General features: G+C 44.4%; 1 protein-coding gene across 5 annotated transcripts in view; it reads left to right on the forward strand.

The window, feature by feature from the left end:
* ATF6 (activating transcription factor 6) overlaps window positions 1–15,739 on the forward strand; it is a 93,274-nt gene that overhangs the window by 19,110 nt on the left and 58,425 nt on the right. For all 5 annotated transcript variants that reach the window (XM_081322683.1, XM_081322682.1, XM_081322684.1 and 2 more), the window contains exons 9-10: window positions 1,562–1,653; window positions 7,239–7,355. In XM_081322683.1, coding sequence (XP_081178809.1) covers window positions 1,562–1,653; window positions 7,239–7,355 — 209 coding nt within the window. The remainder of the gene's footprint in view (window positions 1–1,561; window positions 1,654–7,238; window positions 7,356–15,739) is intronic.

The raw sequence follows: 15,739 nt of genomic DNA on the forward strand, positions 1-15,739 counted from the left end.
AAGATCATTACAAAGGGGGACACTGCCAAGGAAAGGTATACTTCCCATCAGGTGATATTTCCTCAGGAGAGGGATCTAGAACACGCCCATCCAACTATGGCAAAAATAGAGACAAATGACCCCCCAGATAATCTGAGCCTGAGCCGTGCATGGCTTTATAGATGATAACGAGTACCTTGCATTGCATTTGGAAGTCTGTTGGGAGCTACTGCAGGTTGTGCCATAATGTTATGTGGATTACCAATGTCACTGCATCCTGGACTAATTTCAGTTCCTGGGTGGCCTTTAAAGGAAGCCCCATGTTGTCCTCATTGCATTTGTCCAACCAGGATGGAACTAAGGTATGAGTGAGCATAAATGAGACCTCCCAATCCAGTAAGAGATGCAGTTGGCACAAAAGACGGAATCGTGCAAAGGCCTCCTGGCCGCGACTGCTACCTGTTCTTCAGACAGGAGCCATGAGTCCAGGAAATGCCCAAATTGCAGACTGATCCTGTGAGTACCGTCTCTTCCAGAAACAACAGTGGGAAATTTCTGGATTCAGGTTCTGAAGAGATCCCAAACAAATAGACTATGGTTAGAATAGACCCATGAGATACCCTGCAGAGCAAGCGTCTAGAACTAGACCTTTCTCCCTTGGAGGAAGGAGGAATACCATCACAACACCGTCTTAACCCTTACCTATCCAACAGGGTACCATTGACTGATGCTATGAAAGATTGGTAAGCGTTAAAGAAAGGTCAGGATGGATGCACTTCCCTTATTCCAAGTCTGTGGTCATCAACAAATGAGACTAACGGCATCTTAGTATTATATGTCAGACTGAAAATGGCCAGATAATCTTGTTTCCTCCAGAGCTGCAAGCCAGTCACCTTCCTCAAGAAAGTTGCTCATCGTGGTAAATGCTGCCAAGGCTTAGGCACACACACTCAGTGAGAAGTGGGAACAATCAGCAGCATCTCTTTGCATCTTTTCAGAGTTTTTCTCTAGCATAATTCATGCTAACTGAATTAAAAGTGGGCAAGCTAAGTTAATTAGCTCATTTAGCAACCCCTTGGTACCAGCAACTTGGTCACTAAGTGAAGCCATCACTAAGTGAAACATCGCAATTTCATCATTGTATTTCGACTTCCCTTTGCTTTACAGACTTGCAAAGATTGTAAATGCGAGGACTGGTATCGCCTGCGTAACTGCAAGCAGTCACTAAATGAATCAGATACTAAACAGGAATTACCTATAGATCTTAATATTCATGAATAAAGTAATTTGAGCAATTCTGGCTACCCTTGTCATCCAATATATATACCTGATTCAGCAATCCTTAGAACATTGATCAGGACATGTACATTTTCTATCATACTGTCCCTAGAAGATCATATAGGCATATAATTTCTCCTGTTCAGTGAGATCACAAATGACACTTGCAATATTGGCAAAATCATGAGAAAAATGAGCAATAATAGCTAGTATTAGGCTGCTGCCCCTTTATGGCCCTTTCAATGTTGAAAGTGAAGCAAGTTGATTATAATTTTTTTTCTTTACTTTTTCCTTTCCTGTCTAGAATCAGAATCTCAAAGGGTCCTCTCCAAAAAGAAGAGCATTCTGCGTGATGGTGTTGTTTGCTTTTGTAATGCTAAATTATGATCGGCTAAGGTAAGGTTCATAGGGAAGAATATACTTGGGGGCAGTTGCAAAATAAGCACAAAATATGAGCTTATAATTTGTCATTTCAGAAGTAATTTTCTTGGGGTTAGCTGGTAAAATTCTATTGATTTCATTGACTGACTTACTGATCATCCACTGGAAATTGCATCTGTAGGAAAGTGGAATGGCACCAATCTCAAGAGAGCCTTCTCGATAACACAACAGAATCTTCTACTGCATACTGATTATATGATAAGCAGAGAATATTTGTTTCATTTTTCAAATGTGTTGTGTTCCTGATCGTTACAATTGAAAATCACTGGTTTAGTTTATGACAACACTGGGAAGTGCAAGGTCTGAATCCAGCAAGGTTGGAAATAAAGTCTGAGACAAGAAAAAATTGTTTTTGAAACACTGTACGGATAGACACTCAGCATCCAGGACTGAGAAATGGGCAGCAAAATATCTATTACTGTATAAGGATATGAGAAAGTAACACAGGGTTTAAACACTGGAGACAGTGTTTTAAGTATGGCTCTATTTCTGGATTCTGCAATAGCTGCTCTTCATCATTAATAACAGCTTATTTTACTTACACCTGCAGTAAAAATAACTTATCTAAGTCTCATCCTTGAATCTTCTGTTATATGTTTTTCTACTTCCACAGAGAGATTTATTGCTGAGTCCAGGCTGAGCTGTGACAGGAACAAACTTTTCTTATAACATAGAACTTAACTATTTGTGAAAGACATAGCAGTAGAATTGAGCATTGCATTGCAGAAGAAACATAACATATTCAAAGAACAGGGAGAACATTTTTTTGGGCAGTCAAGAAATCCATATTCCCAGTGTCACCCCAAAAGCTGACTAGAGTTTCCTCAGCGCTTTTGTTGGCCATTCTCAGAGAGTTAAGATTATATGAGCAACATCACCAACATTTATTATGCAGAGGGTTTTTTTGTACTACCCCCTCTGTCTTTAGCATTCTTTCATTGTTCTTGTCATTCTTTATATATGTATATACTTTACTGAAAATCTTACAACTTCAAAGGCAACTGTAGGTAATTGTAGCTAAAATTGCACAAGAAATTTGAAAACATCCAACCTTTAGAGTAATAGTGAAAAAATATGATTGATTTTTATAAGCAATTCAGTTGTATCCGGTATTGTCCATTTCAAGGGTTTTGTGGAAGTTTTGTCTGGAAAGGGAAAGATCTTTCTCCTGACCTTTGCCTCAACAGTTTTTCATTTATGCTGCTTAAACTTCCCAGCCCCGATTTCAGGATTGTTTTGTCCTTAGAAAACTTTTTATAACTAGCATGCATTTGGGATGATATCACTGTTGGCAGGAGCAAAGCAGTTACTGTACAATTTTAAATGAAAAATATCTGATTTTTTTTTTACTTGAACAGACCTTGTTTTTAGCCAGATGTAGAAATCATATCTAGTTCAGCTTGCTGGAAAGATAGCCTTCCAATTTGTCAAAATAATATGTGGCCCAGAGAAGGAAGAGCAAGAACTAAGTACCGAAGGATGTTGGGCAAACTTGCAGGTTGCTGATTAGGTTCCTTGCTGTGTGTTCTTTTGCTCTATCAGTCCACTTTCATTCCATTGTGTTGCTAAGCACGACTCAGAGAACCATATAGCTCAAAAAGAGCCTTGAAGTTGGTCCTTGATTTACTCTAATTTGGCTTTCAGAAAGTCATTGTTACCTCTACTATATACCAATGTCAGTAGCAGTACAGTTGAACCTACTTTTTTATGTGCAGTATCTGGGGGGAAAATTGTCTCTGCTGCTTCTTAACGTTTGGCTCACAGTTAACCTCCACGTTCAGTACAATAGAAAATTTCTTGCTGAAGAAACTACAACTCTCCTCAGGAACTCTCTCATGTGGTGAATGAAGTCATTGGCTAGGACTCTGGAGGCCTTCTGAGGAAAAGATTTAATTCCATTTCACGAGGGACAACTAGGTTCTTGGCCATATAAGAAATTATTTGTGAATAGTTCCAAGTGCGTTTTCTTTAAAGAACAAGAATATATATTTTTTAATCAATCTACTATTACAATTAAGTGCAGCGGCTAATTAAAATTGAGGATAATGCATTGCACAATAATTAAGGACATGAATATTACCCTCATAGAATACAAGAACAATCGCTTGCTCTGTTAATACTTCACATTGGATATGAATTCTTGCCATACCGTACCTTATCACATGTAGAAAATCAGTTTTGACACCTCCTAATTGTTAAAAAAAAAAAGCAACACAATGCAGTGTCCAGGGCCAGAAGTGTGTTCAAGCCACGAACTGCATATTCAGTGCATTGACAAAGTATTCAGACACCCTTCACCTTTTCTCCATTTTGTTATGCTGCAGCCTGATTCTACAGTTGTTGAAATTAATTTTTTCCCATTAATCTACATCATAATGACAAAGTGAATTTTAGAATTTTAAAATATTAGAATTTAAATTTAAATTAAAATTCTAAAATTTTAGAAATGTCTGTAAATTTATTAAAAGGAGAAAAATGAAATGTCACATTGGCATAAATATTCAGTCCCTTCACTCAGTACTTTGTTGAAGCACCTTTGGCAGCAATTACAGCCTCAACTCTTTTTGGGTATGACCTGACAAGCTTTGCACACCTGGACTGGGGGATTTTGTGCCATTCTTCCTTGCAAATCCTCTCAAGCTCAGTCAGGTTGGATTGCAACCGTCGATGGACAGCCATGTTCAGGTCTCTCCATAGATGTTCATAGGGTTCAAGCCAAGGCTCTGGTTGGACCACTTTAGGACATTCACAGAGTTGTTTCTAAGGCACTCCTGTGTTGTCTGGGCTGTGTACTTATGATCGTTGTCTTGTTGGAAAGTGAACCTTCAGCCCAGTCTGAGGTCCTGAGCGCTGTGGAACAGGTTTTCATTGAGGATATCCCTGTACTTTCCTCCATCAGCTTTCCTTCAACCCTGACCAGTCTCCCCGTCCCTGCTGCTGAAAAACACCCACCATGCTTCACAGTTGGGATGATATTGGGCAGGTGATGAGCGTTGCCTGGTTTCCTCCAGACATAACATTTAGAACTGAGGCCAAACAGTTCAATCTTGGTTTCATCAGACCAGCGAATCTTGCTCCTCACAGTCTGAGAGTCCTTCAGGTGCTTTTTTGCAAACTCCCAAGTGGGCTTTCATGCGTTTTGCACTGAGGAGAGGCTTCTGTCTAGCCACTCCGCCATAAAACCCAGATCGGTGGAGGGGTGCAGTGATGGTTATCCTTCTGGAATGCCGTCCCATCTTCACACAGGATCTCTGGAGCTCAGTCAGAGTGACCATCAGGTTCTTGGTCACCTCTCTTACTAAGGCTCTTCTCCCCCGATTGCTCAGTTTGACCAGGCGACCAGCTCTTGGAAGAGTCCTGGTTGTGCCAGACTTCTTCCATTTGAGAATTATGGAGGCACTGTGCTCTTAGGAACCTTCAGCCGCAGAAATTTTATTGTAGCCTTCCCCAGATCTGTGCCTTGGAATAAACTTGTCTCTGAGCTCTTCAGGCAGTTCCTGTGACCTCAGGGCTTTTACTGTGTTACAATATGCATTGTCAGCTGTGAGGCCTTCTATAGAAAGGTGTGTGCCTTTCCAAATCATGTCCAATCAATTTAATTTAAATAACAGGTTGACTCCAGTCAGTGTATAGAAATATGTCAGCAATGATCAAGAGAAATGGGAGGCACCTGAGCTAAATTTCAAGTGTTGTTGCAAAGAGTCCGAATACTTCTGCCAACGTGATATTTCAGTGTGGTTTTTTTTTAATAAATTTACAGACATTTCTAAACTTCTGTTTTCACTTTGTCATTATGGGGAACTGAGTGTAGATTAATGAAGTTCAACAACAGTAGAATTAGGCTGCAGCATTGACAAAAGGGAAAGGGATCTGAATACTTAATGAATGCACTGTAATTCCTATGTACTTTGTTCCTTTCCTGGTTTTTTGTTGTTGTTTTTTTTTGGCTGCAGTAGCCTTGCTATCCTGGCAGCAGAGCCAGCTCCCTATTGACTTGCAGATAGGTGATATGTTTGCACTGCCATAAGTAGCAGTTAACAGAGCAGGAAGGGACCTTGGAGGTCTTCTAGTCCAATGCCCTGCTCAAGCAGGAGACCCTACACCATTTCAGACAAGTCGCTGTATAGGCTCTACTTAAAAAGTGAAGGAGCCTGCAACTTCTGAAAGCAAGCCATTCCATTGGCTAATTGTTCTCACTGTCAGTGAAACTTCTCCTTAGTTCTAGGTTGCTTGTCTCCTTGCTTAGTTTCCATCCGGTGTTTCTTATCTCGCCTTCTGGTGCTTCTGGAGAGTAGATTGAGCCCCTCTTCTACGTGGCAGACCCTGAGATATTGAAAGACTTCTATAATGTCACCCCGGTCCTTTTTTTCACTAGACTGGCTAAACTCAATTCCTGCAACCATTCTTCATTTGTTTTAGCAGCCTCCAGCTCCCTACTGTAGTATTGGATTCTTATTCCTAGAAGATATCCAGCTCCGCGATTGTACTCATGGCTACAGATGTAAAGTCATTTGCTTTTAAATTGGTTTTCCTATGTTTATAAGAGGAAACGAAGGATATGCTTGGTTTTGTATATGACAGATTATTTAAAGTAAGGTGTTTTGCTGTTGTGAAATATCCTAGAAAGTTTATGGTCAAATACCAGCTTTTGTCTTCCAAAAATTTTAAAAAAAGGCTTCTCTTTGTCTTAAGTTGTATGAGTCTCCTAAAGCTTTTATCTAGCTGTATGCCTTATTACCCTCAACTGTCTTTTTTTTTAAATAAAAATCACAAAATGTTACCTATTTCTGAGTTACAAGACAGCTAATTGCACTTGGGGAGATTAGCTTGGGTTCCAAACATTGACCTAGGTCAGGGGTAGGCAACCTCAGCTCTTTTATGACTCATGGACTTCAACTCCCAGAATTCCTGAGCCAGCATGGAGTTGAAGTCCATGAGTCATAAAAGAGCCAAGGTTGCCTACCCCTGACCTAGGTTCAACAAAAGGAGGGGAGGAGAGCTCTCCTTGGGTCTCTAGAAACTTTGGAAATAGTCTTCTCTCTGAAGGGCCAGATTCACAGCATGGGGATACTTCTCAACTCACTGCAACTCTTTGAATAGGCAGATGGAGGCTATGGTGTATCACTTGCATCCTTCCTGGAGAATTGGGCCCTGGCAACAGTGATGTATGTGCTTGTTTACCCCAGGTTATATTATTGCAACATATACTACATAGGTCTGCCTATGATAAGACACATAGGTTGGTCCAAAAATGCAACAGCCCACTTGTTAACAGACAGGTGCCACTGTTCACACGTAAGTCCCGGGCTTTGAGTGGCTATCAAAAGGCTTCTGAGTGGAATCAAGAGTCTAGGCTTTTGAGTTTTAAAACCTTATATGATTGGTACCCAGGTACCTTAAGGACTGCCCACTTGAAGTGGATCTCACCTGACCAGTACATAAATCTCACAGTTTGGTTTTTTATGTGCACCACCATGAATTTATGCAAGATGCAGCATGAAAATGTACTGAATTTAAACTACTTTGTCTCTTTCTTTCAGCGGGTTTGAATGGGGACCTGATTCTGCTGAAAATCGTGCCAGCACTAGCTACCAAAGTCGACAGCTTCTTGAATTTTCTGGAAGCAGGCCTCAGGAAACAGATGGCAAAAATGAGGAGTAAGCACAAACCTTTATACTTTAGTGTCTTCCAGTTTGCAATATTCTACATATGCAAATGTAACAAATGGCTAACGTATTGCATATTTCTACTTAAGGGTCCATAATTGTTTTTTTTTATTTTTATTAAAAAGTTTTACAATACATTTTATCTTTAACAAACCAAAAAAGAAGAAAAAAAAACCCTCCCAGCCACCTACCCCCCACCCTCTTCCCCCTCCCCAACCCTCCCCAACCCCTCCCTCCCTTCCCCCCCCCCCCCGGCTTCCCAGAGCAAAACACAGGGTATAAAAATACAAGCAATCATGATCTAACTTACGCAAACAATCCTAAACTATTCAAACTATCAAACTTTAACTCATATAGGTAAATTCCAAACATACATATATATATCATATCAATGATTATTCAAATACAAAATAATACCTTCCAATCTGATACCCAATAAAAACAATCTCAAATAAGCCAATTTATATCAATTGTCTAAAACTATTCCTCATTCCAGCTAAGCTTTAAATTCACATTATCCTAATACGTTATACAACTTAAAATACCATAGATTACTTTCCAAACTTAAAATTTTTTTATATAATCACATCATTCTTATATTCTTATATTCTATTACCTATTGCAATATTACCCATAAAAATATTACAAATTAACTTCAATCACAAAGAAAACAATTTATATCAATTTTATAAAACTATTCTTCTGTCCAACTAAAAGCTTAAAATTTTTCATCCAAATAACAAATCATAACCTACAGAATATCAATAAACACTACTACAAATCTTCCCAATTAACTTTTCTTAGAACTAAAGCAACACAAAATAATACATAATTATTTTATAAGGGTAAAAAATATATCCCCAAATAAGTCCTTCTAGCAATTCCAATTCCCGTAATCCTTATTGCATTATTGTCTCTTACAGTTATGTGACTAAATCTTCAAGCTTGATTCATTCGTCCAGAAGTAGCACGCCTCTTCCAATTTCTAGCCTTCTCCCGTGATAATGAAATTTGACCCACTCCTGTATCTTTCACATCTGCCTGCGTTAACCCTTCAGCAACTTGCGGGTTCTCTCTGGAACGTTGAGACTCTCTCTCACCTTTTTTCTTGGTAGATTCCAAAAATGGTATGGGGACTGCTTTTAAAACATTACTGTAGAAATCACGTGCCTGAATCTCCGTGGTAAAACAGTACCTTGTACCTTCATAGGTCACTACCATCCCCACTGGTATTTGCCATCTAAACTTAATATCATGTCGTCTCAATTCTTGTGTCAAAAAAGCAAATTCCTTCCTTTTTCTTAAAATCTTTGCAGGGATCTCTTTTAAAATCAGAACTTTTTGCTCAGCAATTACAAAATCAATATTGTAGGAGGCCTGGATAACTTCATTTCTAATCATTCTCTTTGTAAAATAAACCACCACATCTCTGGGTAGTTTCCTTTGTCTTGCGATCCACGAATTAACACGGAAGATTTTATCTATATCTTGCATTATTTCATCTGCTGGTCGCTTCAACACCCCTTCCAAAGCCTCAGAAACCATTTTCTCCAAATTTTCCTTAGGATTTTCTATTAGGCCTCTGATTCTTAAAGCAAACTCCATCTGAGAATACTGTGTCGAAATCAAGTCATAGTCCATTTTCTCTATTACATTTTCAGTTTCTGTCATTTTGGCTTCCAGTCTAATATCATTTTGAGCAAGATCTTCCACTCTTTCATCCAAAATCTCAATACTTTTAACCATACTTTCTCTTGCAGATGTGATGTCTGCTCTCATTTCTTTTAATTTCTCTGTAAACTTCTCCAACTTTTTCTCCATTATCTCAACAAATTGCTCCATTTGCTTTTCCATAGTCTCTTGCAACAGATTCTGCAAATCTTTTGCTGTAAAAGCTGATACAGATTCAGATGCAGAGGACAATGAAGTTTTCACCGAAGACTGCTGCCTCAGGGCAGGAACTTTAGAAGATATAGCCGCCATTTTCACCCTCTATTGTTAACTACGCACTTTCACATGCAGATTCAGCAAAGTCCATTGAGTTAAAGATCAAAACATCATCTTCACCAAAATCTCCTGCATCGCTCTGCCTGCGTCCTCGTTCTCAAAAGCTCTTCCTTGCTAGCAGGGATGGTTGTGAACCAAAAAACCCGGAGCAGAGGCGCCTCGCAGTCCGGAGCATGCCCAGGCTTCGGGGGGGGCTCAATCCTTCTGCCACCAAAACTCTAAGTTCTGGCGGCCCTGGAGAGCTCTACCCCTACCTGGACGCTCACCCCCTCCTCTTCTCCCGAGGTGGGGGCTTCCGAGCCGCCGAACAGCCGATTGGCGCTGTTTTCGGCAGCTCTACGGAGCCGCGAGGCTGACAGCCAAGAAATGGCTGCCTCCAGCGTCGCCTTGCCATCCGGAAGCCTCAGGGTCCATAATTGTTTTTTTGAAAGATACTTAACTATTTTGATCTGTTAACATTCCTCTCTGTCTCTGGTGCATATATTCTGTCTCAGAAATGTTGAAAAAGTAGCAAGACACGATTTCCCAAGTATTCCTGAGGCTATCAGTACTATGTGTCTTATCCGAAAATCTGACCTTACAAGTTGGGGAGTGTTTGGGCTGCTGTGAAATTCCTGTTCTCACCAATTAACAGAAAAGTGCTGTCTTTTCCAAGCAAAATTGATATCCTGCATGAAACTGATCTTGCCATAATTCTGTATGTATTTGTCAGATCTAAATTATGTGTTAAGAAGCTTCAGCTGCTACAGAATACAGCAGCAAGTTTTAACAGGAACTGATCACATATTTTTAAAATAAAATAAAGTTGCATATTATTCGTTATTTTGTTGCTGATGTTTATTTTGAATGGTTTCACTGAGCATCTGACCTTGCTGCTGTCTAGAGGAAAATATAAAAGGGGAGAGTGTAGTCCTTGACTTATGACCACAATTGAGCTCAAAATTTCTGTAAACTGAGACATTTATTAAGTGAGTTTTGTCCCCATTCTACGATCTTTCTTGCCACAATTGTTAAGTGAATCACTGCAGTTGATAAGTTAGTAACTTGGTTGTTAAGTGAATCTGGCTTTCCCATTGACTTTGCTTGTCAGAAGGTCGCAAAAGGTGATCACATGACCTTTAGACACAGCAACGGTCATAAATGAGCTAAGCATCTGTTTTTTTATCACAGGATCATGGGGATGCTGCAAAAGTTGTAACCATGAAAAACGGTCCTAAGTCACATTTTTCAGTGCGGTTACTAAATGAACTGTTGTAAGTTGTGTTTTGTCTGGGGGATGAAAACTAGTCTATAGGTACGAAAACTAACACTCATTTAGTGTAAAGTAGGGGTTTGGAGTCTGTGCTTTTCCAGTTGTTGTTGGGCTTACAATCATAGAAATGGTCAGCGTAAAATAACTTGGAATCCAGCAGTACCAGGAAGGCCTCCTGTTCCTCCTCCTAATGCAGGGGTGTCAAACTCACGACCCGTGGGCCGGACGTGTCATCCGGAAGCCACGCCCACCCCATTGCCAGCAATGGCAAAAGTGTCCCGATACGTTGCGCGATGTCACATGACACCGCGAGTTTGACATGTCTGCTCTAATGCTTTGCTCTGCAAAAGGACAAATATATTTCAGCAAAAATCGCTTCTAGGTTTAGTTTATGTATGTTTCTTACAAATGTTTGAATTCCTGCATCTTGCTGTCTCCCTTAATTTTTATTCAACAACTTTGTTTTTCCCAGTTGGATCAGTCTAGCATTATTGGAAACTTTTGAAATCTTCTGAGTTGTAGGCTTTTTCCATTCCAAATAGGCCTGTTCTGAAGCATTTTGTTCAGATAACCAAATCCCCCAAAAAGGGGCATTCAAACTGCTGGAACCTTTGTCTGGAAAATAAACTTATTATTTTCTTTGGATATAGCAATCATTCTATGTAGGGAACTTGGAAAAAACATTGGGAGTTTTCTTTCTGCTCTGAGACAGATTTTGTACCAATTTATAGCCTGGAAAAGAGCTCATCCTTAGAGCCGTGATCTAAGAAGACCTCAGGACAAGTCTGGGTTTACTGGCATATAATTTTGGAATGGGAATTTATTTTACTTTTATCTTAATATGATTTTTTTCTGTTAGTAGGACTAGCACAGAGTTTAAGCTGGATATGGACCAAAAGGCCAGTGGAAAATCCTGCTCTTACTTGCCAAGGGAATAAGGCATGGTGAATGTAGAGTGATTTTATTGTTTGTTTCCCCTAGAGCTTTCCCTTTCTCTGTCTGAGCACATTGTTCTAAGCAGTTCAGAAGACTAGGCCCCAGTCTGGGAGGACAATGAATTTTCTGTAACGTACTGCGGTAGAGAGAAACCATATAGTTTAGTTGTTTTAATTAAGTGAAGAAAGAAATTCTCCTCTTGGAAAGTGAATCTGTGCTGAATTGCGAAGGAATGTTCATGGTTTCTCTTCCTATCATATTACTTCACAAGAGAGTAATAATCCAGTAGCATCAACGCTACAGGGGGTCAACACTGTGCATAACAGTGGAGAAAACAAGACACGGTCTGTTCATTAGAATTTACGTTGTATATGAGTATGTGAAATGTTGGCTTCATATTTACAAAAATAAAGGCACCCAGCAAACCTCTTGCAGGAGGAGCGCTCAGCTCTTTGTAAGGTGGAAAGCTATCTTTGAACTTTTAGTGACAATTTGGAAGTATACCTCAAAACATAGTTGATGAAAACTAAATCTTGTTTAATTTTAAGCAACATTTCAATGAAATTAATTAGCATACGTATTAAATCATCTTAATTTTATTATGTTGAAACATTTGAAAGTACCGTATATACTTGAGTATAAGCCGACTCGAGTATAAGCCGAGACCCCCAATTTCACCCCCAAAAACTGGAAAAAGTTATTGACTCGAGTATAAGCCGATCCGCCGTTCTGCAAGCCTCTGCCGCCAGCAGAGGCTCAATCCGCCATTTTGCAAGCCTGAATACACAGGAATACCCTGTGTGGCCAAGGCTCGTCGGCAGGTCTCCGTTCCTCCTGCCGACCTTTGGGGAGGTTTGGGCGCCTCCCCAAACCTCCCCAAACCTCGGCAGGTCTCCGTTCCTGTTTGGGGAGGTTTGGGCGCCTCCCCAAACCTCCCCAAACCTCGGCAGGTCTCCGTTCCTCCGCGCAGACCTGCCGACCTTTGGGGAGGTTTGGGCGCCTCCCCAAACGTCCCCAAACCTCGGCAGGTCTCCGTTCCTGTTTGGGGAGGTTTGGGCGCCTCCCCAAACCTCCCCAAACCTCGGCAGGTCTCCGTTCCTCCGCGCAGACCTGCCGACGTTTGGGGAGGTTTGGGCGCCTCCCCAAACCTCCCCAAACCTCGGCAGGTCTCCGTTCCTGTTTGTGGAGGTTTGGGCGCCTCCCCAAACCTCCCCAAACCTCGGCAGGTCTCCGTTCCTCCGCGCAGACCTGCCGACCTTTGGGGAGGTTTGGGCGCCTCCCCAAACGTCCCCAAACCTCGGCAGGTCTCCGTTCCTGTTTGGGGAGGTTTGGGCGCCTCCCCAAACCTCCCCAAACCTCGGCAGGTCTCCGTTCCTCCGCGCAGACCTGCCGACCTTTGGGGAGGTTTGGGCGCCTCCCCAAACGTCCCCAAACCTCGGCAGGTCTCCGTTCCTGTTTGGGGAGGTTTGGGCGCCTCCCCAAACCTCGGCAGGTCTCCGTTCCTCCGCGCAGACCTGCCGACCTTTGGGGAGGTTTGGGCGCCTCCCCAAACGTCCCCAAACCTCGGCAGGTCTCCGTTCCTGTTTGGGGAGGTTTGGGCGCCTCCCCAAACCTCCCCAAACCTCGGCAGGTCTCCGTTCCTCCGCGCAGACCTGCCGACCTTTGGGGAGGTTTGGGCGCCTCCCCAAACCTCCCCAAACCTCGGCAGGTCTCCGTTCCTGTTTGGGGAGGTTTGGGCGCCTCCCCAAACCTCCCCAAACCTCGGCAGGTCTCCGTTCCTCCGCGCAGACCTGCCGACGTTTGGGGAGGTTTGGGCGCCTCCCCAAACCTCCCCAAACCTCGGCAGGTCTCCGTTCCTGTTTGGGGAGGTTTGGGCGCCTCCCCAAACCTCCCCAAACCTCGGCAGGTCTCCGTTCCTCCGCGCAGACCTGCCGACCTTTGGGGAGGTTTGGGCGCCTCCCCAAACCTCCCCAGGTCTCCGTTCCTGTTTGGGGAGGTTTGGGCGCCTCCCCAAACCTCCCCAAACCTCGGCAGGTCTCCGTTCCTCCTGCCGACCTTTGGGGAGGTTTGGGCGCCTCCCCAAACCTCCCCAAACCTCGGCAGGTCTCCGTTCCTCCTGCCGACCTTTGGGGAGGTTTGGGCGCCTCCCCAAACCTCCCCAAACCTCGGCAGGTCTCCGTTCCTGTTTGGGGAGGTTTGGGCGCCTCCCCAAACCTCCCCAAACCTCGGCAGGTCTCCGTTCCTCCGCGCAGACCTGCCGACGTTTGGGGAGGTTTGGGGAGGCGCCCAAACCTCCCCAAAGGTCGGCAGGAAGAACGGAGACCTGCCGAGGTTTGGGGAGGTTTGGGGAGGCGCCCAAACCTCCCCAAAGGTCGGCAGGTCTGCGCGGAGGAACGGAGACCTGCCGAGGTTTGGGGAGGTTTGGGGAGGCGCCCAAACCTCCCCAAACAGGAACGGAGACCTGCCGAGGTTTGGGGACGTTTGGGGAGGCGCCCAAACCTCCCCAAAGTTCGGCAGGTCTGCGCGGAGGAACGGAGACCTGCCGAGGTTTGGGGAGGTTTGGGGAGGCGCCCAAACCTCCCCAAACAGGAACGGAGACCTGCCGAGGTTTGGGGACGTTTGGGGAGGCGCCCAAACCTCCCCAAAGGTCGGCAGGTCTGCGCGGAGGAACGGAGACCTGCCGAGGTTTGGGGAGGTTTGGGGAGGCGCCCAAACCTCCCCAAACAGGAACGGAGACCTGCCGAGGTTTGGGGACGTTTGGGGAGGCGCCCAAACCTCCCCAAAGGTCGGCAGGTCTGCGCGGAGGAACGGAGACCTGCCGAGGTTTGGGGAGGTTTGGGGAGGCGCCCAAACCTCCCCAAAGGTCGGCAGGTCTGCGCGGAGGAACGGAGAGCTGCCGAGGTTTGGGGAGGTTTGGGGAGGCGCCCAAACCTCCCCAAAGGTCGGCAGGAAGAACGGAGACCTGCCGAGGTTTGGGGAGGTTTGGGGAGGCGCCCAAACCTCCCCAAACGTCGGCAGGTCTGCGCGGAGGAACGGAGACCTGCCGAGGTTTGGGGAGGTTTGGGGAGGCGCCCAAACCTCCCCAAACAGGAACGGAGACCTGCCGAGGTTTGGGGACGTTTGGGGAGGCGCCCAAACCTCCCCAAAGGTCGGCAGGTCTGCGCGGAGGAACGGAGACCTGCCGAGGTTTGGGGAGGTTTGGGGAGGCGCCCAAACCTCCCCAAACAGGAACGGAGACCTGCCGAGGTTTGGGGACGTTTGGGGAGGCGCCCAAACCTCCCCAAAGGTCGGCAGGAGGAACGGAGACCTGCCGAGGTTTGGGGAGGTTTGGGGAGGCGCCCAAACCTCCCCAAAGGTCGGCAGGAGGAACGGAGACCTGCCGAGGTTTGGGGAGGTTTGGGGAGGCGCCCAAACCTCCCCAAAGGTCGGCAGGAGGAACGGAGACCTGCCGAGGTTTGGGGAGGCGCCCAAACCTCCCCAAACGTCGGCAGGTCTGCGCGGAGGAACGGAGACCTGCCGAGGTTTGGGGAGGCGCCCAAACCTCCCCAAACGTCGGCAAGTCTCCGTTCCTCCGCGCCCTGCCTGCCTGCTTCTTTCCGCTGCGGAAAGAAGCAGGCAGGCAAGGCGCGGAGTTTGGGGAGGTGCGCGCGCACCTCCCCAAACCTCCCCAAACTTCGGCAGGTCTCGGACGGCGGTGGCTTGGGAGAGGTGCGGGCGATCCCGGAAGCACCAAAGCCTCGGCCGCGCACAAGTCCTCGGTAAGTTTTTTTGTTGACTGGAGTATAAGCCGAAGTGGAATTTTTCAGCCCAAAAAGTGGGCTGAAAAATTCGGCTTATACTCAAGTATATACGGTACTTTTCGGAAGGAAGTTGGTAGATTGGAAATTGTGTACTATTCTATTATAGTATGGATAAAACAAATACAAAGGAAATGTGTCACAGTAGCCATACAAGGAATATTTACCAGAGAAGGAATATATAAGGAAGTAGTAACATCACCTCGTACTCTTTTGGAAAATGAAGAAGTGATTGAGGGGAAAGGAAAAACAACAAAAAAGCATGCAAAAAATCTGTTTGAATGTTCCAAAAGGCTAGCATCAAATATTTAATGTCGGTTAAGATCTAAATCCAAAACTTTTCAAACTGTACATTTCCCTTCTGATGCCTCTCAGTGTTATGG

This window comes from Vipera berus (assembly GCF_964194415.1).
Source record: "Vipera berus genome assembly, chromosome: 3".
Lineage (NCBI taxonomy): Eukaryota > Metazoa > Chordata > Lepidosauria > Squamata > Viperidae > Vipera > Vipera berus.